The 26173-nt window shown below is 46.2% G+C and overlaps 2 protein-coding genes across 4 annotated transcripts in view; one reads left to right on the top strand and one right to left on the bottom strand.

The window, feature by feature from the left end:
- kptn (kaptin (actin binding protein)) overlaps positions 1-13946 on the top strand; it is a 75352-nt gene extending 61406 nt beyond the window's left edge. The window contains exon 13 of one of the 2 annotated variants that reach the window (XR_012101128.1): positions 13641-13946. The gene's annotated coding sequence lies outside the window, so the exon portion shown is untranslated. The remainder of the gene's footprint in view (positions 1-13640) is intronic. The other variant, XM_073063860.1, reaches the window with a different exon arrangement.
- LOC140737383 (ras and Rab interactor 3-like) overlaps positions 1-26173 on the bottom strand; it is a 112139-nt gene that overhangs the window by 9753 nt on the left and 76213 nt on the right. For both annotated transcript variants that reach the window (XM_073063856.1, XM_073063857.1), the window contains 3 exons: positions 19224-19529; positions 10663-10794; positions 6419-6582 (listed from right to left, as the gene is read on the bottom strand). In XM_073063856.1, coding sequence (XP_072919957.1) covers positions 6419-6582; positions 10663-10794; positions 19224-19529 — 602 coding nt within the window. The remainder of the gene's footprint in view (positions 1-6418; positions 6583-10662; positions 10795-19223; positions 19530-26173) is intronic.

Raw genomic sequence — 26173 nt, 5'->3', positions numbered from 1 at the left:
GCTCAGGCAGGACAGATTAGAGGGCTTGTCTACTGAGGCCATATGGGTGGAGCTGAGAAACAGGAAAGGTATGACCACATTAATGGGGTTGTATTATAGACCACCCAATAGTCAGCGAGAATTGGAGGAGCAAATCTGCAGAGAGATAGCAGACAACTGCAGGAAACATAAAGTTGTGATAGTTGGGGTTTTTAATTTTCCGCATATTGATTTGGACTCCCATACTGTTAAAGGTCTAGACGGGTTAGAGTTTGTAAAATGAGTTCAGGAAAGTTTTCTAAATCAATATATAGAGGTACCGACTAGAGAGGATGCAATATTAGATCTCTTATTAGGAAATGAGTTAGGACAGGTGATGGAAGTGTGTGTAGGGGAACACTTTGGTTCCAGTGATCATAACACCATTAGTTTCAACTTGATCATGGATAAAGATAGATCTGGTCCTCGGGTTGAGGTTCTAAACTGGAAAAGGGCCAAATTTGAAGAAATGAGAAAGGATCTAAAAAATGTGGATTGGGACAAGTTGTCCTCTGGCAAGGATGTGGTTGGTAAGTGAGAGGCCTTCAAAGGAGAAATTCTGAGAGTGCAGAGTTTGTATGTTCCTGTCAGGATTAAAGGCAAAGTGAATAAGAATAAGGAACCTTGGTTCTTTAGGGATATTGGAACTCTGATAAAGAAGAAGAGAGAGATGTATGACACGTATAGGAAACAGAGAGCAAATAAGGTGCTTGAGTATAAAAAGTGCAATAAATACTTAAGAAAGAAATCAGGAGGGCTAAAAGAAGATCTGAGGTAGCTTTGGCAGTCAAGGTGAAGGATAATCCAAAGAGCTTCTACAAGTATATTAAGAGCAAAAGGATAGTAAGGGATAAAATTGGTCCTGTTGAAGATCAGAGTGGTCGGCTATGTATGAAACCAAAAGAAATGGGGGAGATCTTAAATGGGTTTTTTGCATCTGTATTTACTAAGGAAACTGACATGGAGTCAATGGAAATAAGGCAAACAAGTAGTGAGGTCATGGAACCTATACAGATTGAAGAGGAGGAGGTGCTTGCTATCTTGAGGCAAATCAGATTAGATAAATCCCCAGGACCTGACGGGGTATTCCCTCGGACCTTGAAGGAGACTAGTATTGAAATTGTAGGGGCCCTGTAAGATATATTTTAAATGTTGGTATCTACAGGTGAGGTGCCGGAGGATTGGAGGATAGCTCATGTTGTTCCGTTGTTTAAAAAAGGCTCTGAAAGTAATCCAGGAAATTATAGGCTGGTAAATTTGACGTCAGTAGTAGTTAAATTATTGGAAGGAATACTAAGAGATAGGATCTACAAGTATTTAGATAGACAGGGACTTATCAGGAAGAGTCAACATGGCTTTGTGCGTGGTAGGTCATGTTTAACCAATCCATTAGAGTTTTTCGAGGAAGTTACCAGGAAAGTGGATGAAGGGAAGGCAGTGGATGTTGTCTACATGGACTTCAGTAAGGCCTTTGACAAGGTCCCACATGGGAGGTTAGTTAGGAAGATTCAGTCGCTAAGTATACATGGAGAGGTAGTAAATTGGATTAGACTTTGACTCAATGGGAGAAGTCAGAGAGTGGTAGTGGAGGCCTGTGACTAGTGGTGTGCCACAGGGATCAGTGCTGGGTCCATTGTTATTTGTCATCTATATCAATGATCTGGATGATAATGTGGTAAATTGGATCAGCAAATTTGCTGATGATACAAAGATTGGAGGTGTGGTGGACAGTGAGGAAGGTTTTCAAAGCTTGCAGAGGGATCTGGACCAGCTGGGAAAATGGGCTGAAAAATGGCAGATGGAGTTTAATACAGACAAGTGTGATGTATTGCACTTCGGAAGGTCAAACCAAGGTAGAACATACAAGGTAAATGGTAGGGTACTGAGGAGTGCAGTAGAACAGAGGGATCTGGGAATACAGATACAAAATTCCCTAAAAGTGGTGTCACAGGTAGATAGGGTAGTAAAGAGAGCTTTTGGTACATTGGCCTTTATAAATCAAAGTATTGAGTATAAGAGTTGGAATGTTATGGTGAGGTTGTATAAGGCATTGGTGAGGCCAAATTTGGAGTATTCTGTGCAGTTTTGGTCACCAAATTACAGGAAGGATATTAATAAGGTTGAAAGAGTGCAGAGAAGGTTTACAAGGATGTTGCTGGGACTTGAGAAACTGAGTTACAGAGAAAGGTTGAATAGGTTAGGACTTTATTCCCTGGAGCGTAGGAGAATGAGGGGAGATTTGATAGAGGTATATAAAATTATGATGGGTATAGTTAGAGTGAATACAAGCAGGCTTTTTCCACTGAGGCTAGAGGAGAAAAAAAAAACAGAGGACATGGGTTAAGGGTGAAGGGGGAAAAGTTTAAAGGGAACATTAGGGGGGGACTTTTTCACACAGAGAGTGGTGGGAGTGTGGAATGAGCTGACAGTTGAAGCGGTGAATGCAGGCTCACTTTTAACATTTAAGAAAAACTTGGACAGGTACATGGATGAGAGGGGTTTGGAGGGATATGGTCCAGGTGCAGGTCAGTGGGACTAGGCAGAAAAATGGTTCGGCACAGCCAAGAAGGGCCAAAAGACCTGTTTCTGTGCTGTAATGTTCTATGGTTCTATGATCAAGTAGGAACCAGTGTATTGAGTAAGTCGTTTCTCATCTAGCTTTGGAAGTTTCCTGAGATAATGGAGGAGATGCGGGCACGGTGTGAAGGATTTTAAGGAGGAGCATTTTAACACTTGGACACACAGGCAGAATAAGCTCAAGGACTGCTTCTACCCATCTATTATGAGGCTATGAACTGTTTCGCTATTACGATAAACACAATGCATGCTAAATGCTGGAGAAACCCACAGTGAAGGGTCTTGACCTGAAACGTCCCCTCCTCAGTTTCTCCAACATGTTGCCCTAGTATGATAAGCTGGACCATTGACCTCAAAATCGAACTCATTAAGAACTTGCACCTTATTGCCTTTTCCAAGAGGACCACAACTCTGCCGTGGTTTGGAGGCTTGCCTGCTTCATTGACCCAGAGAGCGATGCTGGCTGGGATCAGCGCTTTGTGATATGGTTATTGGTAGGGTTGCCCATGCCAAACACGTCAAGGGGTAGAGGACAAACTGAGAGTAGTCCACTTGTCCACAGGGGCTATCAACCCTGACTGGTAAAACAAAATAGTTACGGAAAGAATCCTTCTACAACGGAGTGTGACGGTATTCCTGAGTCTCCACTCAGGACTTGCAGACTGACAGCAGTGAAAACCGAGAGGAAGCTACTGACAGGATGAAGGAAGGCCTGAACACCGCCAGAGATGGAGGACCTTCACTGCTGCCCTAAACGCCAGCGGTGTAACGGGTGGTACTTTATTGTTTACCTGCACTGCACTTTTTCTGTAGCTGTTACACTTTATTCAGCATCTGTTATTAGTAACATAGAAAACCTAAACACAATACAGGCCCTTTGGCCCACAATGCTGTGCTGAACATATACTTACTTTAGAAATTACCTAGGCTTACCCATAGCCCTCTATTTTTCTAAGCTCCATGTACCTATCCAGGAGTCTCTTAAAAGATCGTATTGTATCCACCTCCACCACCGTTGCAGGCAGCCCATTCCACACACTCACTACTCTCTGAGTAAAAAACTTACCCCTCACATCCCCTCTGTATCTACTTCCAAGCACCTTAAAACTGTGCCCTCCCATTTCAGCCCTGGGAAAAAGCCTCTGACTATCCACATGATCAATGCCTCTCATCATCTTATACACCTCTATCAGGTCACCTCTCATCCTCCTTCGCTCCAAGAAGAAAAGGCCAAGTTCACTCAACCTATGGCATGCAAAGGCATGCTTCCTAATTCAAGCAACATCCTTGTAAATTTCCTCTGCACCCTTTTTATAGTTTCCACATCCTTCCTGTAGTGAGGTGACCAGAACTGAGCACAGTACTCCAGGTGGGATCTGACCAGGGTCCTATATAGCTGCAACATTACCTATCGGCTCTTGAACTCAATCCCACGATTGATGAAGGCCAATGCACCGTATGCCTTCTTAACCACAGAGTCAACCTGCGCAGCAACTTTGAATGTCCTATGGACTCGGACCCCAGGATCCCTCTGATCCTCCACACTGCCAGGAGTCTTACCATTAATACAATATTCTGCCATCATATTTGACCTACCAAAATGAACCACCTGACACTTATTTGGGTTGAACTCCATCTGCCATTTCTCAGTCCAGTTTTGCATCCTATCGATGTCCTGCTGTAACCTCTGACAGCCCTCCACACTATCCACAACACCCCCAACCTTTGTGACATCAGCAAATTTACTAACCCATCCCTTCACTTCCTCATCCAGGTCATTTATAAAAATCACGAAGAGTAAGGGTCCCAGAACAGATCCCTGAGGCACTCCACTGGTCACCGGCCTCCATGCAGAATATGACCCATCTACAACCACTCTTTGTCTTCTGTGGGCAAGCCAGTTCTCGATCCACAAAGCAATGTCCCTTTGGATCCCATGCCTCCTTACTTTCTCAATAAGCCTTGCATGGGATACCTTGTCAAATTCCTTGCTGAAATCCATATACACTACATCTACTGCTCTACCTTCATCAATGTGTTTAGTCACATCCTCAGAAAATTCAATCAGGCTCGTAAGGCACAAAATGCCCTTGACAAAGCCATGCTGACTATTCCTAATCATATTATACCTCTCCAAATGTTCATAAATCCTGCCTCTCAGGATCTTCTCCGTCAACTTACCAACCACTGAAGTAAGACTCACTGGTCTATAATTTCCTGGGCTATTTCTACTCCCTTTCTTGAATACGGAACAACATCTGCAACCCTCCAATCCTCCGGAACCTTTCCTGTCCTCATTGATGATGTAAAGATCATCGCCAGAGGCTCAGCAATCTCCTCCCTCGCTTCCCACAGTAGCCTGGGGTACATCTCATCTGGACCAGGTAGCTTGTCCAACTTGATGCTTTCCAAAATCTCCAGCACATCCTCTTAATGTCTATATGCTCAAGCTTTTCATCTGCTGTAAGTCGTGCCTACAATCACCAAAGTCCTTTTCCGGAGTGAATACTGAAGCAAAGTATTCATTAAGTACCTCTGCTATCTCCTCCGGTTCCATACACACTTTTCCACTGTCACACTTGATTGGTCCTATTCTCTCACATCTTATCCTCTTGCTCTTCACGTACTTGTAGAATGCTTTGGGGGTTTCCTTAATCCTGCTTGCCAAGGCCTTCTCATGGTCCCTCCTGGCTCTCCTAATTTCATTCTTAAGCCCCTTCCTGCTAGCCTTATAATTTGCTAGATCTCTTATCATTACCTAGTTTTTTAAACCTTTGGTAAGCTCTTCTTTTATTCTTGACTAGATTTTCAACAGCCTTTGTACACCACGGTTCCTATACCCTACCATCCTTTCCTTTTCTCATTGAAATGTACCTATGCAGAACATTACGCAAATATCCCCTGAACATTTGCCACATTTCTACCGTACATTTCCCTGAGAACATCTGTTCCCAATTTATGCTTCCAAGTTCCTGCCTGATAGCTTCATATTTCCCCTTACTCCAATTAAACATTTTCCTAACTTGTCTGTTCCTAGCTCTCTCCAGTTCTATGGTAAAGGAGATAGAATTGTGATCACTATCTCCAAAACGCTCTCCCACTGAGAGACCTGACCAGGTTCATTTCCCAATACCAAATCAAGTACAGCCTCTCCTCCTGTAGGCTTATCTACATATTGTGTCAAGAAACCTTCCTGAACACACCTAACAAACTCCACCCCATCTAAACCCCTCGCTCTAGGGAGATGCTAATCAATATTTGGGAAATTAAAATCTCGTAATATTGTTTAATCTTGTCCTACCTCAACGATTCAGGGACAGCTTCTGCCCCTCTGCCATCCGATTTCTGAACAGACATTGGAACCCGCTAATTCTACCTCACTATTTTTTATTGCCATGGTTTTTTCTTGCACTGCTTATTTTAAGTATTTAATAGGCATGTACATACATATTACTGTAATTTTGCTTTTCTCTCTCTGTTCATTTATCATGTACTGCTGCCACAAAGTGAACAAATTTCACGACTTATGCCGGTGATATTTAACCTGATTCTGATTCTGGTGAATCTGTGGAACTGTCACCACAGATGGCTGTAAAGGCCAACTCACTGGGAATATTTAAAGCAGATGTTGATAGGTTCTTGATTAGCAAGGGTGCCAAAGGTTATGGGGAGAAGGCAGGATGGAGTTGAGAGGGATAATAAATCAGCCATGATGGAATGGCGAGCAGACCTGATGGGCTGAATGGCCTAATTCTGCTCCTATGTCTTATGAATTGAGTTCTGCATGGAGCTATTGATGGCAGCTCTCTTATCCAAGACAAACCTGTGCCGAGCGCCGTTTGGACTGGTTGTGATGCAACGTCCTCCGTCTCTGCCACTGGTAGAGAGACGACTTGGCCTCATCGCTCATCTGACGGGTCAGCGACCGGGTCTGAAAGTTGCTGATGTGGAACAGAGCGCCGAACATGGTTGTTAAATAATATCCCCCTGTGCAAGGAGAAACAGTGAGATTGTGAGGACAGGAGGCACTTTACCTGGCCAGCCAGCCACAACATTTAAACCTGGCTCACGGATCTATATCTGGTTCTCTCCAGAGTTCGCTCACTAGAAGAAAAGCTGCCTGTGACTGACTCATCGCGAGATGAGGAACTGCTGTGTGTTCGTTCTTGCGGAAACATGGCTCCAGGACATTATCCCATACACCATCAAACTCCAGGCTACACCACTCAGGGACCTATGCTAATATTATTCTGTGACTGTGTGTACAATTGTTACGGTACATGCTGTGTGTGACTGTATGTACAATCGTTACGGTACTTGCTGTGTGTGACTGTATGTACTATTGTTATGGTACGTGCTGTGAGTGGCTATATGTACAATTGTTACGGTACCTGCTGTGTGTGACTATGTACAATCGTTACAGTCCGTGCTGTGTGTGACTGTATGTGTTATCATTATGGTCTGTGCTGGGTGTGACTGTATGTACAATCGTTACGGTCCGTGCTGTGTGTGACTGTATGTACTATCATTACGGTACGTGCTGTGAGTGATTGTATGTACAATCATTACGGTACGTGCTGTGAGTGATTGTATGTACAATCATTACGGTACGTGCTGTGAGTGATTGTATGTACAATCATTACGGTACCTGCTGTGTGTGACTGTATGTACAATCATTATGGTGCGTGCTGGGTGTGACTGTATGTACAATCGTTACGGAACGTGCTGTGTGGGACTGTATGTACAATCGTTACAGTCTGTGCTGTGTGTGACTGTATGTACAATCATTATGGTCCGTGCTGGGTGTGACTGTATGTACAATCGTTACGGTCCGTGCTGTGTGTGACTGTATGTACAATTGTTACGGTCCGTGCTGTGTGTGACTGTATGTGTTATCGTTATGGTCTGTGCTGTGTGGGACTGTATGTACAATCATTACGGTCCGTGCTGTGTGGGACTGTATGTACAATCATTACGGTCCGTGCTGTGTGTGACTGTATGTACAATCGTTACGGAACGTGCTGTGTGTAACTATGTACAATCGTTACGGTCCATGCTGTGTGTGACTGTATGTGTTATCATTATGGTCCGTGCTGTGTGTGACTGTATGTGTTATCATTATGGTCCGTGCTGGGTGTGACTGTATGTACTATTGTTACGGTACGTGCTGTGTGTGACTGTATGTACAATCGTTACGGTCCATGCTGGGTGTGACTGTATGTACAATCGTTATGGTCCGTGCTGGGTGTGACTGTATGTACAATCGTTACGGTCCGTGCTGGGTGTGACTGTATGTACAATTGTTACGGTCCGTGCTGGGTGTGACTGTATGTACAATCGTTACGGTCCGTGCTGTGTGTGACTGTATGTACAATTGTTACGGTCCGTGCTGTGTGTGACTGTATGTACAATCGTTACGGTCCGTGCTGGGTGTGACTGTATGTACAATCGTTACAGTCCGTGCTGTGTGTGACTGTATGTACAATAGTTACGGTCCGTGCTGTGTGTGACTGTATGTACAATCGTTACAGTCCGTGCTGTGTGTGACTGTATGTGTTATCATTATGGTCCGTGCTGTGTGTGACTGTATGTACTATTGTTACAGTAAGTGCTGTGAGTGACTGTATGTACAATCGTTACGGTCCGTGCTGGGTGTGACTGTATGTACAATCGTTACGGTCCGTGCTGGGTGTGACTGTACAATCGTTACAGTCCGTGCTGTGAGTGACTGTATGTACAATCGTTACAGTCCGTGCTGTGTGTGACTGTATGTACAATAGTTACGGTCCGTGCTGTGTGTGACTGTATGTACAATCGTTACAGTCCGTGCTGTGTGTGACTGTATGTGTTATCATTATGGTCCGTGCTGTGTGTGACTGTATGTACAATCGTTACAGTCCGTGCTGTGAGTGACTGTATGTACAATTGTTACGGTCAGTGCTGTGTGTGACTGTATGTGTTATCATTATGGTCCGTGCTGTGTGTGACTGTATGTACTATTGTTACAGTAAGTGCTGTGAGTGACTGTATGTACAATCGTTACAGTCCGTGCTGTGTGTGACTGTATGTGTTATCATTATGGTCCGTGCTGTGTGTGACTGTATGTGTTATCATTATGGTCCGTGCTGGGTGTGACTGTATGTACTATTGTTATGGTACATGCTGTGTGTGACTGTATGTACAATCGTTACAGTCCGTGCTGTGAGTGACTGTATGTACAATCGTTACAGTCCGTGCTGTGTGTGACTGTATGTACAATTGTTACGGTCCGTGCTGTGTGTGACTGTATGTACAATCGTTACGGTCCGTGCTGGGTGTGACTGTATGTGTTATCATTATGGTCCGTGCTGTGTGTGACTGTATGTACTATTGTTACAGTAAGTGCTGTGAGTGACTGTATGTACAATCGTTACAGTCCGTGCTGTGTGTGACTGTATGTGTTATCCTTATGGTCCGTGCTGTGTGTGACTGTATGTGTTATCATTATGGTCCGTGCTGGGTGTGACTGTATGTACTATTGTTATGGTACGTGCTGTGTGTGACTGTATGTACAATCGTTATGGTCCGTGCGGGGTGTGACTGTATGTACAATCGTTATGGTCCGTGCTGTGTGTGACCATATGTACAATTGTTACGGTCCGTGCTGTGTGTGACTGTATGTACAATCGTTACGGTCCGTGCTGGGTGTGACTGTATGTACAATCGTTACGGTCCGTGCTGGGTGTGACTGTATGTACAATTGTTACGGTCCGTGCTGGGTGTGACTGTATGTACAATCGTTGCGGTCCGTGCTGGGTGTGACTGTATGTACAATCGTTACGGTCCATGCTGGGTGTGACTGTACAATCGTTACGGTCCGTGCTGTGTGTGACTGTATGTACAATTGTTACGGTCCGTGCTGTGTGTGACTGTATGTGTTATCATTATGGTCCGTGCTATGTGTGACTGTATGTACTATTGTTATGGTACATGCTGTGTGTGACTGTATGTACAATCGTTACAGTCCGTGCTGTGAGTGACTGTATGTACAATCGTTACAGTCCGTGCTGTGTGTGACTGTATGTACAATTGTTACGGTCCGTGCTGTGAGTGACTGTATGTACAATCGTTACAGTCCGTGCTGTGTGTGACTGTATGTGTTATCATTATAGTCCGTGCTGTGTGTGACTGTATGTACAATCGTTACGGTATGTGCTGTGAGTGACTGTATGTGTTATCATTATGGTCCATGCTGTGTGTGACTGTATGTACAATCGTTACGGTATGTGCTGTGAGTGACTGTATGTACAATCGTTACAGTCTGTGCTGTGTGTGACTGTATGTGTTATCATTATGGTCCGTGCTGTGTGTGACTGTATGTACAATTGTTACAGTCCGTGCTGTGTGTGACTGTATGTACAATCGTTACGGAACGTGTTGTATGTGACTGTATGTACTATTGTTACGGTACGTGCTGTGTGTGACCTTCATTGCTGTTCTCAACACCACCAGGTGTAATGGCAGTAAAGAAGCTGGGATCTTTCAGACTGAGACAGTGCCTGCCCCAGGCTCCAGTTGAGCTCCAGTGAAGCAGGAACGTTGAGTGGCAACTATGACTCCGAGGGTGGTAGTCAAAGAGGGACTACTGCCTGTGACTTGGAAATTCTTCCCAGTCCCCAGAGCCCTGGGAATTTGTGAGACTCCTAGTCAAAGCCGCAGAGTTCCTAGGAGAATACCACTGAGGCCTGACGCAATCAGAAACTTTACCCGCTTTTAGGTTTAGACTGAGTCGTCAGTATCAACAGAGTTTAAAGGCCTTTTGGTCCCAACTGGTCCATGAGAACATTTATCCTGCACACAAACCAGATCCTAAACCACTTCCAGTACCAGATCCAAGCCTAATGTTTAGTCCAGGCCAACAACCTCACTGAAGTCATCTCCAATTCCATGTGCAACTCCAGTCCAACTGCAACCTTCAACCAAAACAGAAACGTTCTACCACGCTGCACAAAGGCACGGGCCAGCCTCCTAATCCACACTGCGGTCGTGGCCGGTTGGCTGATGAGCCAGACCCCACCCTGCCCTTACCTTCACCCTGAAGTTGGTTTTGATCCAGCAGCTCCATCATGTACTCCACGTCCAGCCAGAGGTTGGTCAGATTGCTGGTGGCCAGGACATATGTCAGCACGGGAAGGAAGTCGTCGGCACCGTAGGGCTTCCCTGCAATGGCGGGATTAACTGTCAGGAAGGACTCAGCCCGTCGAGAACGCTACGCCCATCAGTGACCATTTCCCCCTTCCCCATTCACTGTAGCCCTCATTCCTCAGTGCTCCCCAAACTAGCTCGCCCTTGCCATGCTGACGCAAAGCTCAGTCTTCACGGCGGCAAAGAATTCTAAACATTCCCTGCTCTCTGAGAGGGGAGCTTCCTCCTCATCTCCATCTAACCCCAACTTCTTCCTCTTGGAACTCACACAAGATGCTGGTGGAACGCAGCAGGCCAGGCAGCATCTATAGGGAGAAGCGCTGTCGACGTTTCGGGCTGAGACCCTTTGTCAGGACTAACTGAAAGAAGAGATAGTAAGAGTTTTGAAAGTAGGAGGGGGAGGGGAAAATGCAAAATGATAGGAGAAGACCGGAGGAGGTGGGCTGAAGCTGAGAGCCGGAAAGCTGATTGGCAAAAGTGATCCAGAGCTGGAGAAGGGAAAGGATCATGGGACGGGAGGCCTCGGGAGTAAGAAAGGGGGAGGGGAGCACCAGAGGGAGATGGAGAACAGGCAGAGTGATGGGCAGAGAGAGAAAAAAAAGGGGAGGGGGAAAAATAAATAAATCAGGGATAGGGTAAGAAGGGGAGAAGGGGCATTAATGGAAGTTAGAGAAGTCAATGTTCATGCCATCAGGTTGGAGGCTACCCAGCCGGTATATAAGGTGTTGTTCCTCCAACCTGAGTGTGGCTTCATCTTGACAGTAGAGGAGGCCATGGATAGACATATCAGAATGGGAACGGTACGCAATCCATGTCCTCCTCCCCTTCTTACCCCATCCCTGATTTATTTATTTCTCCCCTCCCCTTTTTCCTCTCTCTCTGCCCATCACTCTGCCTGTTCTCCATCTCACTCTGGTGCTCCCCCCTCCCCCTTTCTTTCTCCCCAGTGCTCTGGTTCCTTCCAACAGTCCAAAGACATACCGGTTGGTAGGTTAATTTATCATCGGAAATGGTCCCATGGTTAGGCTAGGGTTAATCAGTGGCTGGGTGGTGAGGCTTGTAGGCCTGGAAAGGCCTATTCTGTGTTGAATCGCAATCAATCATTCAGTAAAAAAATAAATTTTAGATTTCCAATATCTGCAGTTATTTTTGCATTTCATCATTGGATGCAGATTAGCTGCCATCGGCAGCTCATGTCACTACTGTTATCATGTTCTGGTTTCAACTGCTAAACAAATTTAATTGCAAAGCCAGTGAGGTTTAAGTATGATACAATGTTGGCAAGACCACACTTGGAGTTCTGGTCACCAAGCTACAGAAAGTATGGCAATTAAACTGTAAATGGTGAAACTACGAGAACTGCAAATCCAGAGTAACACACACAAAATGCTGGAGGAACTCAGCAGGTCAGACAGTGCCTATGGACACAGTAACACACACAAAATGCTGGAGGAACTCAGCAGGTCAGACAGTGTCTATGGACAGAGTAACACACAAAATGCTGGAGGAACTCAGCAGGTCAGACAGTGTCTATGGACAGAGTAACACACACAAATTGCTGGAGGTACTCAGCAGGTCAGACAGTGTCTATGGACAGAGTAACACACACAAAATGCTGGAGGAACTCAGCAGGTCAGACAGTGTCTATGGACAGAGTAACACACAAAATGCTGGAGGAACTCAGCAGGTCAGACAGTGTCTATGGACAGAGTAACACACACAAATTGCTGGAGGTACTCAGCAGGTCAGACAGTGTCTATGGACAGAGTAACACACACAAAATGCTGGAGGAACTCAGCAGGTCAGACAGTGTCTATGGACAGAGTAACACACAAAATGCTGGAGGAACTCAGCAGGTCAGACAGTGTCTATGGACAGAGTAACACACACAAACTGCTGGAGGAACTCAGCAGGTCAGACAGTGTCTATAGACAGAGTAACATACACAAAATGCTGGAGGATCTCAGCAGGTCAGACAGTGTCTATGGACAGAGTAACACACACAAAATGCTGGAGGAACTCAGCAGGTCAGACAGTGTCTATGGACAGAGTAACACACACAAAATACTGGAGGAACTCAGCAGGTCAGACAGTGTCTATGGACAGAGTAACACACACAAAATGCTGGAGGAACTCAGCAGGTCAGACAGTGTCTATGGACAGAGTAACACACAAAATGCTGGAGGAACTCAACAGGTCAGACAGTGTCTATGGACAGAGTAACACACAAAATGCTGGAGGAACTCAGCAGGTCAGACAGTGTCTATGGACAGAGTAACACACACAAAATGCTGGAGGAACTCAGCAGGTCAGACAGTGTCTATGGACAGAGTAACACACACAAAATGCTGGAAGAACTCAGAAGGTCAGACAGTGTCTATGGTCAGAGTAACACACACAAAATGCTGGAGGAACTCAGCAGGTCAGACAGTGTCTATGGACAGAGTAACACACACAAAATGCTGGAGGAACTCAGCAGGTCAGACAGTGTCTATGGACAGAGTAACACACACAAAATGCTGGAGGAACTCAGCAGGTCAGACAGTGTCTATGGAAAAGAGAAACAGTCAATGCTTCATCAGGACTGGAAAGAAAGATGAGAAATCAGAGTAAGGAAGTGTGGGGAGGGGAGGAATAATTATGAGGTGACAGCTGAGAGGTGAAACCGGGAGAGGGAGAGGGATGAGGTAAAGAGCTGGGAAGTTGATTGGTGAAAGAGATACAGGGCTGGAGAAGGGGGAATCTGATAGGAGAGGGTAGAAGACCATGGGAGAAAGGGAAGGGCAAGGAGCACCAGAAGAAGGTGATAGAACAGTTTCTTACTTATTTATTATTATGATCATTTTATTTTTTTCTTCTAGATTATGTATGCCATTGAACTGCTGCTGCTAAGTTAACTAAGTTCACGACGAAAGCCGATGAAAATAAACCTGATTCTGATTCTGAACATCGACATCTACAGCACATTACAGACCCTTCGGCCCGCAATGTTGTGCTGACCATGTAACCTACTCTAGAAACTGCCTAGATTTTATCTAGCACATAGCTCTCTATTTTTTTAAGTTCCATGTACCTATATAATAGTCTCTTAAAAGACCCTATCGTATCCACCTCCACCACCATCCCCGGAGATAAGGTGAGAGAGGGAGACAGAAATGGGGAATGGTGAAGGAGAGAAGGGGACAATTCCCGGAAGTTTGAGAAATCGATGTTCATGCCATCAGGTTGGAAGCTACCCGGATGGAATACCAGGTGTTGTTCCTCCAACCTGAGTGTGGCCTCATCACGGTAGTAGAGGAGGCCACGGACTGACTTGTCGGAATGGGAATGGGAAGAGGAATTGAAATGGATGGCTGCCAGGAGATCCGGCTTTTTCAGGCGGACGGAGGTTTAGGAGGATGTTAAGCAGTTCACAGGGATCCGAGTTATAAAGGTGAGGTTGGATAGGTTTATAAAATCCAGAAGGGATACAGGGACTGGACGCCCACTCTCTGCTTCCCAGGGTAGGCCAATCAAAAATTAGAGGGCAGAGGGTAAAGCTAGAGGTGAGTGGGGAAAGATTTCTAGGGGCCCTGAGGGACAACTTTTTCCACAAAGTGGGCGGTGGGTTTGTGGAATGAGAAGTGGTAGAGGCAGATATATTGGCCTTCATAGATCAAAGTATTGTGCAAAGGTTGGGATGTCACGTTGAAGTTGTACAAGACGTTGGTGAATTGTGTGCAGGTTTGGTCACCTTCATACAGGAGCACTGTAAACAAGGTTGACAGAGAACAGAGACAATTTACGATGATGTTGCCGGGTCTGGAGGGCCTGAGTTATAAGGAAAGATTGAATAGGTTAGGACTTTATTCCTCGCAACACTGAAGATTGAGGGGATATTTGATATAAATATACAAAATTATGAGGGGTATAGATAGGGTAAATGCAAGCAGACTTTTCCAACTGAGGTTGAGTGGGACTACAACCAGAGGTCGTGGGTTAAGGGTGAAAGGTGAGAAGTTTAAGGGGAACATGAGGGGAAACTTCCTCACTCAGAGGGTGGTGAGAGTGTGGAATGAGCTGCCAGCACAAGTGGTGCATGCGAGCTCAAATTTCAACATTAAAGAGAAGGTTTGATAGGTACGTGGGTGGTCCCAGTGCAGTCGATGGGAGTAGGCGGTTTAAATGGTTTGTCACGGTCTAGGGGCCTGTTTCTGCGCTGTACTTTTCTAAGACTATGACTCCAGATATTGTCATAGGTATGTAGGTAAGAGAGGTTTAGAGAGAGATGCCCAAACGCAAGCAAATGGGACGACTTGAATAGACATCTTGCTCAGCATGGGGAAGTCGGGCTGAAAGGCCTGTTTCTGTGCTGTGTGCTCTGTAACTCGGGTTTTCCTTCCACAAGACATGGGAGCAGAGCGAGGCGGCCCGTCGAGTCTGCTCCGCCATTCAATCATGGCAGATTTATTATCCCTCTCACTCCATTCTCCTGTCTTCTCCCTGTAAACTTTACTATCCACCTCTGCTTTAAATACACCCAACAACTCGGCCTCCACAGCTATCCATGGCAAAGAGTTCCACAGATTCACCAGCCTCTGACTAAAGAAGTTCAATAAACAATAGACAATAGGTGCAGGAGTAGACCATTCAACCCTTCGAGCCTGCACCGCCATTTTGAGATCATGGCTGATCATCTACTATCAATACCCGGTTCCTGCCTTGTCCCCATATCCCTTGATTCCCCTATCCATAAGATACCTATCTAGCTCCTTCTTGAAAGCATCCAGAGAATTGGCCTCCACTATCTTCCGAGGCAGTGCATTCCAGACCCCCACAACTCTCTGGGAGAAGAAGTTTTTCCTTAACTCTGTCCTAAATGACCTACCCCTTATTCTCAAACCGTGCCCTCTGGTACTGGACTCTCCCAGCATCTGAAACATATTTCCTGCCTCTATCTTGTCCAATCCCTTAATAATCTTATATGTTTCAATCAGATCCCCTCTCAATCTCCTTAACTCCAGCGCGTACAAGCCCAGTCTCTCTAACCTCTCTGCGTAAGACAGTCCAGACATCCCAGGAATTAACCTCGTGAATCTACGCTGCACTTCCTCTACAGCCAGGATGTCCTTCCTTAACCCTGGAGACCAAAACTGTACACAATACTCCAGGTGTGGTCTCACCAGGGCTCTGTACAAATGCAAGAGGATTTCCTTGCTCTTGTACTCAATTCCCTTTGTAATAAAGGCCAACATTCCTTTAACCTTCTTCACTGCCTGCTGCACTTGCTCATTCACCTTCAGTGACTGATGAACAATTCCTGCTCAACTCTGTTCTAAATATGCCTCCTTCTGAGGCAAGGCCCTCAGGTCCTAGACTAGTGTACTAATGGCAAAATCCTCTGCACATCTACTCTAACTCACCAGCTTTACCATTACGTGCTGTGTGGTATCACACAGCTGATCTTGGTCTGTCCATGACCATGATTGTTCTCGGCACTTTGGGCACTTTTCTTCTGGGCACTCAGTCTAGGCCACTCCAAACTCGATCGGTTGCAATCAGATTCCACCCTTGTTCTTTAAAACTCCAGTGAATACAGGCCCAGAGCCATTGAATACTCCTTGTACATTAACTCTTTCATTCCTGGAATCATTCTTGTAAGTCACCCACCCTAATGACCACTCTCAGAGGCAGAATCCAGAGGTCAGACACTATTTTTTCCGCTATTCATTGCAAGAGATTCTGCACATGCCGGAAATCCAGAGCAACACACACAAAATGCTGGAGGAACTCAGCAGGTCAGGCAGCATCTCAGGACTAATTCATTAATTTCCCTCCTGGTTACCTTCTCATTCCTCCTCTTCTCATCTGCCCGCCACTGTCCTCTGGTTGCCGTCTCCCATGGTCCACTGTCCTCTCCTATCAGATTCCTTCTCCTTCAGTCCTTGACCTCTTCCAGCTTCTTACGTCATCCCCCCTCACCTGGTCTCACGTATTACCTGGCACCTTGTACTGCTTCCCCCCACCCCAATCCCTCACCTCCCTATTCTGGCTTCATTCCTCTTCCTTTCCAGTCTGGAGTTTAGAAGAATGAGGGGACCATCTCATTGAAACCTATCGAATGTTGAAAGGCCTAGATAGAATGGATGTGGAGAGGACGTTTCCTGTAGTGGGGGAGTCTAGGACCAGAGGACACAGATAGAGTGGATGTGGAGAGGATGTTTCCTATCGTGGGGGAGTCTAGGACCAGAGGACACAGATAGAGTGGATGTGGAGAGGATGTTTCCTATAGTGGGGGGAGTCTAGGTCCAGAGGGCACAGACAGAGTGGATGTGGAGAGGATGTTTCCTATAGTGGGGGAGTCTAGGACCAGAGGACACAGATAGAGTGGATGTGGAGAGGATGTTTCCTATAGTGGGGGAGTCTAGGACCAGAGGACATAGCCTCAGAATAAAATGATGTCCCTTTGGAACAGAGATGAAGAGGAATTTCTTTAGCCAGATGGTGGGAAATCAGTGGAAATCATTGTCACGGACGGCTGTGGAGGCCGAGTCATTAAAATCAAAGTGGATAGTAGAAGTTTTTTCAAGTATGTTAAAAATAAAAGAGAAATGAGAGTGGATATAGGACTGTTAGAAAATGAGGCAGGAGAAATAATAACGGGGGACAAGGAGATGGCTGATGAACTAAATGAGTATTTTGCATCAGTCTTCACTGTGGAAGACACTATCAGTGTGCCAGATGTTGGAGTGTGTGAAGGAAGGGAAGTGGGTGCAGTACTATTACAAGAGAGAAGGTGCCCAAAAAGCTGAAAGACCTAAAGGTTCATAAGTCACCTGGACCAGAGGAACTGCACCCAAGGGTTCTGAAAGAGGTAGTGTTAGAGATTGTGGTGGCATTAGAAATGATCTTTTAAAAATCATTAGACTCTGACATGGTGGCTGAGGACTGGAAAATTGCAAATGTCACTCCACTCTTTAAGAAAGGAGGAAGGCAGCAGAAAGGAAATTATAGACCAGTTAGCCTGATCTCAGTGGTTGGGAAGATGTTGGAGTCGATTGTTAAGGATGAGTTGATGGAGTACTTGGTGTCACAGGACAAGATAGGACACAGTCAGCATGGTTTCCTTCAGGGAAAATCCTGCCTGTTGAACCTGTTGTAATTCTTTGAGAAGATTACAAGTAGGATAGATAAAGGGGATGCAGTCGATGTTGTATATTTGGACTTTCGGAAGGCCTTTGACAAGGTGCCACACATGAGGCTGCTCACCAAGTTAAGAGCCCATGGTATTACAGGAAAGTTACTAATGTGGTTAGAGCATTGGCTGATTGGTAGGAGGCAGCAAGTGGGAATAAAAGGATCCTTTTCTGGTTGGCTGCCAGTGACTATTGGTGTTCCACAGGAGTCGGTGTTGGGACCACTTCTTTTTATGATGCATAACAATGATTTCGATGATGGAATAGATGGCTTTGTTGCCAAGTTTGCAGATGATACGAAGATTGGTGGAGGAGCAGGTAGTGTTGAGGAAACAGTTAGGATGCAGAAGGACTTAGATTAGGAAAATGGACAAGAGAGTGGCAAATGAAATACAATGTTGGAAAATGTATGGTCATACACATTGGCAGTAGAAATAAATGTGTGGACTATTTTCTAAACGTGGAGAAAATCCAGGAATCTGAGATGCAGAGGGACTTGGCAGTCCTTGTGCAGAACACCCTGAAGGTTAACTTGCAGGTTGAGTCGGTGGTGAGGAAGGCAAATGCCATGTTAGCATCCATTTCAAGAGGTCTCGAATACAAGAGCAGGGATGTGATGCTGAGGCTTTATAAGGCACTGGTGAGGCCTCACCTTGAGTATTGTGAACAGTTTTGGGCCCCTCATCTTAGAAAAGATGTGCTGTAATTGGAGAGGGTCCAGAGGAAGTTACAAGGATGATTCTGGGAATGAAAGGTTATCATACAAGGAACTTTTGACGGCTCTGGGTCTGTACTCGCTGGAATTCAGAAGGATGCGGGGGGGGATCTCATTCAAACCTTTCAAATATTGAAAGGCTTAGACAGAATAGATGTGGAAAAGATGTTTCCCATGGTGGGGGAGTCTAGGACAAGAGGGCACAGCCTCAGGATAGAGGGATGCTCTTTCAAAACAGAGAGGCAGAGAAATTTCTTTAGCCAAAGGGTGATGAATTTGTGGAATTTGTTGCCATATGCAGCTGTGGAGGCCAGATCATTGGGTGTAGCTAAGGCAGAGATTGATAAGTTGTTGATTGGACATGGCATCAAAGGTTAATTGAAGGCCGGCAACTGGGGTTAAGGAGGAGATAAAAAAAAGGATCAGCCATGATTGAGTGGTGGAGCAGACTCGATGGGCCAGATGGCCGAATTCTGCTCCTATGTCTTATGGTCTATTGCTTATTGTTTCAGTGGGAATAAAGTCATAGATTTGATGTTGCTGGTGCCTCTTACCTGATGAGCCAGACATTGCCTCGTAGATAAGCTTGCAGGCCTTCAGGAGCTGTGCCACTTTCTTGAAGGGCGAGTAGGCCAGGTGCATGGCAGCAAACTTCTGCTGGATCTTTTCCAGGGCCACAGCGTCAGGAACGTTGGCCGTCACCCCCAGCTGCGCCGGGCTCTGACTCTGCAGAATCAGCTGGTTGGTCGTCAGCTTCTTCAGAGAGCCGTCCTTGGTGTGGAAGTCAAGCAGGCAGGCATAGATGTTGTCACGCAATGGTTTCAGCACGCACTTCTGCAAGGCCTTCTGGATGGCAACCTCTGGAGAGGGAGGAAAAGTGCGGAGTCAGAGGGAACTGTTGCTGTAGGAATTCTTTGAGGAAGTATGGGGCAGTGCAGACAGAGGAGAGTCAGTGGACATTATTGACTCGGGTTTTCAGAACCCTTTGACAAGGTGCCCCACATGAGGCTGTGAAACAAGGTCAGAGCTTGTCGTATTACAGGAAAGATGGATAGAGTGGGAATGAAGGGAGCCTTTACCAGTTGGCTGCTGGTGACTAGTGGTGTTCTATGGATCTAATTCTTACTTTCCCAAGTTATTGTGTGTTGTATGTGTGTTCTGTGTACACTGTGCTTCACAACCTGGTCTGGAGAAACGTCGTCTCGTTTGGCGGGATACATGTATAGAGCTAAATGGCGGTAAATTTGATTTGACTTGAGTCATTGCTTCCATCAGGGAGGAGATGCAGGAACCTGATGATTCACACGTAATGTTCTAGGAACAGCCCCTTCCCCTCTGACTTTGGATTTCTGAGCGGACAATGAACCCACAGACACTACCTCACTTCGTTTGGTCTCCTGTTGCACTCTGCCAGTGATAATAAACCCATTTATGTTTCTCGTTTTGAGTGCCGGGGTGGAGATACGTCTCTACCAAAGGAGGTGTAGGGTGCTCCTTCCCTCCGCTAGCCTGCAGGTCACCCTTGGGCAAGGTGTAGCTCCTGCTTAGCCCCCCCACCCCACCCCAATCAGGTTATGTGAAGCCTTGGACGGTCGTATGAGCAGCCGGTGCGTATCACAAGTCCTGGTTATGCGACCACTGACGCCAGGCAGACAGTCTCTGAAGTGGTCATAAACACGAGAAATCTGCAGAAAGAACACGATGGCCTACGACATGGCGCACAATGATGATGTCGTATGACACGGCACATGATGATGATGTTTCTTGCTGTTACGTAATGCTGTGCAAAACAGTCTGTTGCAGAAGTGTGATGGTTCCGGTTCCGGTTCCGGTTCCGGTTACTACCTGGATTATTGCTTCCCCGGAGGCCTGCTCGGGTGTTCTAACTGGCTGACGGAGCAAGGTGTAAAGGAACTGGGCTTGAATTTGAAACTGGAGACTAAAAGTGAATCTTGTCTTTGCAAAAGGAGAAATATTGGATATTTTTTGGAGACAAAATGGTCTTTAAGCTATGAATGCAACATAGAACAGTATAGCACAGCAACAGGCCATTCGGCCCACAGTGTTGTGCTGAACCAGTTAAAAAGCAAATCAAACACCCAAACACTAATCTCTCCTCCCTACACCATGTCCACATCCCTCCATCTTCCTCACATCCATGTGCCTATCCAACATCTCTGAAAAGCCTCTAATGTATTTGCCTCTACCACCATACCAGGCAGCACATTCCAGGCATCCACCACTCTCTGAGTAAAAACCTACCCCTCACATCCCCCTTGAACCTACCCCCTCTCACCCTCAATGCATGCCCTCTGGTGTTAGACATTTCACCCTGGGAAACAGATACTCCCTGTCCACTCTATCTGTGCCTCTTGTAAATCTCCATCAGATCTCCCCTCAGGCTCTGCCACCCCAGAGGAAACAACCCAAGTTTGTCTAGCCTCTCGTGATAGCACACGCCCTCTAAACCAGGCAGCATCCTGGTAAACCTCTTCTGTGCCCTCTGCAAAACCTCAACATCCTTCCTATAGTGGGGGTAATCAGAACTGTACGCAGTGCTCCAGATGTGGCCAAACCAGAGTTTTATAAAGTGTCGCTGTTTCTGTTACAATTTTGTTTTACCAGTCAGGGTTGTTAGCCCTGATATGAACCCTCCCCCACCAAATCTGGAGGACCGGTGGACCACTCTTAGTCTGACCTCTACCCTTCGACCTGTTTGGCGTGGGTGACCCTATCAAGAGTCAAATCATAAAGCCCTGACTCCAGCCAACACGGCTCTCCGGGTCATTGAGGCACGCAAGCCTCCAAACCCAACGGCAAGGTTGAGGTCTTGTTGGAGGATGAATAGTGTTAGTTTAGACATTAATAATTCAAAGTCAACCACTTTGCCCTACTTTTGGCAAGATAACAAATTTGGGTATTTTTACTTCATTTGAGTTAATCGGAATTATTTTGAAACTATTTAGGTTTTTTTGGACAATATTTTACTACGTCACAACGAAGCCTTATTTATCCTTGAGTAAGTTCCAACCTACTGGGTCTCTATTCGCGTCATTTTCACCTCACTGATGTTTTAGTGGGTTTACACTGGAACCCTGCTGACAGTAACTGAAATTCAAGAAAAAATGCAGGTTCTGGAAATCTAAAATGAAAACAAGAAATGCAGGCACAGCCTTGATGACCAAGAGGCAGAGAGGTCAAAAGCCTTTCGTCAGAACTGGAACTTAGAACATGACATCTCAGTACGGCCCTTTGGCCCACAATGCTGTGCTGACCTTTTAAACTACTCCAAGATCAATCTTACCCTTCGCTCCTGCTTAGCCCTCCAGTTTTCTGTCATTCATGTGCCTGTCTAAGAGTGTCTTCAATGCCCCTTATGTATCGGCCTCTACCACCACCAGTGTCTTCATGCACTCACCAGACTCTGACACCTGCTCTGTACATCCCTCCAATCACCTTAAAATGATACCTCCTGGTAGTATTTGACCAGTCTCTGCCTCCTGCCCACCCGGGCTGGCATCTTTCCTGGAATGGCATGGATACCAGGGAGCTGGCTGCAGATGCAGAAAAGGGCAGCTTTGGCTTTGGCTGAGAAGGAAGGACAGAACTTGGAGGACCAACTGACCCAATCGGAAGCTGCAGTGGGCAGCAGGGAGTCATCCCCACCACTGCTGCACCAGCAGGAGACGTACCAGGGCTAAGGAGGCGATGGCTGTGACTTACTCGAGGATGAATAAGGCTTAGTTGTGACGTAGTAAAATATTGTCAAAAAAAAACTAAATAGTTTCAAAATAATTCCAATGAACTCAAATGAAGTGAAAATACCCAAGTTTGTTATTTTGCCAAAAGTAGGGCAAAGTGGTTGACTTTGAATTATTAATGTCTAAACTAACACTATTCATCCTCCAAGAAGACCTCAACCTATAATCTCTTTTCCCCCCTCACTATAATCTCTCCCCCCAGCCCTATCTTTCTTTCTCTTTTATTTCCCATAATTCTCCACCTTCCCCCTAGCCCATTTCCCTCCAGCCTATCACTTCCCAGCTCTCTACTTCATCCCTCCCCCCACTTCTTATCCCCCCTCGACCATCCCATGTTACTTCACTCCCGATGAAGGGTTTCGGCCCGAAACGTGGTCACTACCTCCTCCCATAGATGCTGTCTGGCCTGCTGAGTTCTGCCAGCATTTCCTGTTTTTTTACTCAACCTTGTCAATGGGTTTGGAGGCTTACATGCCTCAGTGACCCGGAGAGCTGTGTAGCTGACCTAAGGGCACCATTAGAGGTGCAACACGCAGCAATGTGAAACTGGAAGTGTCATCTTCTGGTAAATCTCATTCAGGCAAGACTCTCCCGTAAGGAAACCATGCTGACTACAGCCTATTTTATCATGTGCCTCCAAAACCACATCCTTAACGATCAAGTCCAACATCTTCCCAGTCACTGAAGTCAGACCAACTGGCCTATAGTTTCCTTTCTTCTGCCTCTCTCCCTTCTTGATGAATGGAGTGACATTTACAACTTTTCAGTCCTCCGGAACCACAACAGAATCAATTGATTCTTTAAGGTATTAGCCATTTCAGCCCCGGGATAAACATCTTTGGCTATCCAGTCGATCTATGCCTCGAGTTAACTTCTACACCTCTTTCAAGTCACCTCTCCTCCTCCTTCACTCCAAAGAGAACAGCCCTAGTTCGCTCAGCTGTTCCTCATAAGCCATCCTCTCTAGTCGAGTCAGCGTCAGAGCAGTTAGCACTAAGCTGCAGAGGGGGAGGTGTTGATCAAAAATAAGGAACCATCTCCGGTTGGGTGAAACCAGACTTACACAAGTTAATGGGCTGCTTGGTCGGTGGTTCGGTGAAGGAGGTTAGAGAGACGGAATTGCAAACTTGCAACATTCTGCACAGCCCTGTCAAGGTTTCGTCCAAGAGAATGGTTTTATAGCTTCATAACACTGGTGCTAGTTGGGTGCCAGGTGGAGATACGTCTCCATCAAAGGGGGTATAAGGTGTTCCTTCTCAATGCTAGACTGCAGGTCACCCTTGGGCAAGGTGTAGTGCCTGCTCAGCCCACCCCCCACCCCCACTCAGATCAGGGTCACGTGAAGCCACGGGAGCAGGTGGTGGATGGTCGTATGAACAGCCCGTGTAGATCGCAATCCTGGTTATGTGATCACTGCCCCCGGGCAGACAGTCTCTGGAAAGTATTGATAATGGCAGGGGTCACTGCACCAGAAGAAGGCAATGGCAACCCACTTCTGTAGAAAAATTTTCCAAGAACAATCATGGTCAAATGATCACGATTGCCCACGTCATATGACACGGCTCTTAAGGGGAAGTCTTGCCCGACAGATCCATTAGAATTCTTTGAGGAAGTAACAGGCAGGATAGAAAAAGAAGAGTTAGTGGATGTTGTTTATTTGGACTTTCTGAAGGCCTTTGAAAAGGTGTTTGTTGCACATGATGCTCTTAACAAGAGCCCATGGTATTTCATGAAAGGTACCATAATGGACAGAAGCTTGGCTGATTGGCTGGAGGGAAAGAGCGGGAATAAAGGGAGCCCACTCTGGTTGGCTGCCGGTGACTAGTGGTGTTCCACAGGGGTCTGTGTTGGGACTGATTCTTTTCACTTTGTTTGTTAGTAATTTGGATGAAGGAATTAATGGCTTTGTGGCCAAGCCTGCAGATGATATGAAGATAGGTGGAAGTCAGGTAGTACGGAGGAAGCAAGGAATCTCCAGAAGGACTTGTTGGGGGAATGGGAAAAAAAAGTAATGTAGGGTAGTACGTGGTCATGCACCCTGACAGAAGTAATAAAGGCACGGACTAGTTTGTAAACGCGGAGAAAATTCAAAAATCAAAAGTGCAAAGGGACTCACAGACATACTTTCTATTCCTATCCTTCACAAGTAACTTACCTCGCCTCGACCCATTATCGCCGAAGCCTTGTTGAGCCAAAGCCCTCCTGCTCTATAAAGCTGTCTTCTTTTTAAATTCTTCCCGCCGGTCTAACTCGCTGATGTCCAGCGCCTGCGCAGTCGTGCCTCAGTCAAACTTGGTATTAAATGTTCCCAATGTGATGCATCACAAGCACCCTCTGACAACCCAGTCCAGCTCCCGGTCTTTGTGGCTTAGCAACTAAGCCTGGCAGCACTGTTTCTACTGACAGGAGAGGGGCCAAAGTTGGGTCACTGGCGCCTGAAAACCAGTCACTTCGGGCAGATGGGGCTCACCAGCGATAGTTGGCAGCTCATCTGGGAGAAGGAAAACTCTGATCTCAAACCTCCGCTGCCTTGTGGCGGTATCCACTCATGAGGAAGGCTTCTGAAGGGAAAATCTGGACCCGGAGTCCCTAAGGCAGTCCTACATTGAGCTTAATGCTGGCTACCAACTCCTGTAATGCTGTTGCTACCAAACTGTATCAGTCTCTACCATTCCTCCGGCTTCATCAGATGTGTGGAGGTGAGGGTGGGGGAGCAACAGCTCGCTCTCCACATCGTACTGCCCTGGCCTGCGTGTCTAGACAGCTAGGACGCAACGCCCATGGTTGAACCTGACCAACAGAGGCCTCAGATTGGTGGACAGTTGGTAACTCTATCACCCGATGTTCTTCTGCCATTGGTTAGCTAACACTCCATCTCCTGTCACCAGCCAATGGGAATACCGTCAACTCTTCCCAACTCAGCTTGCCAGTCCTTGCCAATCAGACTAGTAACCCCATCCTCCACACTTTCAGAGAAATAAGAGAGAATTACAATGTTTGGAATATAGGAAGGACGTCGAGGCTATGGGGAGGGTACAGAAGAGGTTTACCAGGATGCTGCCTGGTTTAGAGAGCGTGTGATCTCATGGGAGGCTGGAAAAACTTGGGGTGTTTTCTCTGGAACTTGATGGCTGAGGGGAGATCTGATAGGGGTTTACAAGATTATAAGAGGCAGAGAGTATCTGTTTCCCAGGGCGGAAATGTCTGATACCAGAGGGCGTGCATTGAGGGTGAGAGGGGGTAGGTTCAAGGGGGATGTGAGGGGTAAGTTTTTTACTCAGAGAGTAGTGGATGCCTGGAATGTGCTGCCTGGTACGGTGGTAGAGGCAAATGCTTTAGAGGCTTTTAAGGGACGTTTGGATAGACACATGGATGTGAGGAAGATGGAGGGATATGGACATGGTGTAGGGAGGAGGGATTAGTGTTTGGGTGTTTTTGATTTACATTTTAGCTGGTTTAGCTCAATGTAGTGGGCCAAATGGCCTGTTCCTGTGCTGTACTCTTCCACGTTCTATATTACATATTTATACCTCCAGGCAGATGTGTCACGCACATCATGGTAGAGACTGTCGGTCACTGTAACTCCAGTGAAGGATTAGGGGGGGGTTCGAAGGACTTTCATGCACAGGAAACTGATAACTATTTCTATCTGCGCTCTGACATGTCTTCAGGAAAACCACAGGGTCCAGCTTCTCTGCAGCTGGTTCCTGTGGCCAGTGAGGCTCACTGACTTAACTACAGGC

This window comes from Hemitrygon akajei, chromosome 12 (assembly GCF_048418815.1).
Source record: "Hemitrygon akajei chromosome 12, sHemAka1.3, whole genome shotgun sequence".
Classification (NCBI taxonomy): domain Eukaryota; kingdom Metazoa; phylum Chordata; class Chondrichthyes; order Myliobatiformes; family Dasyatidae; genus Hemitrygon; species Hemitrygon akajei.
This window is presented reverse-complemented; position numbering and strand designations above follow the sequence as displayed.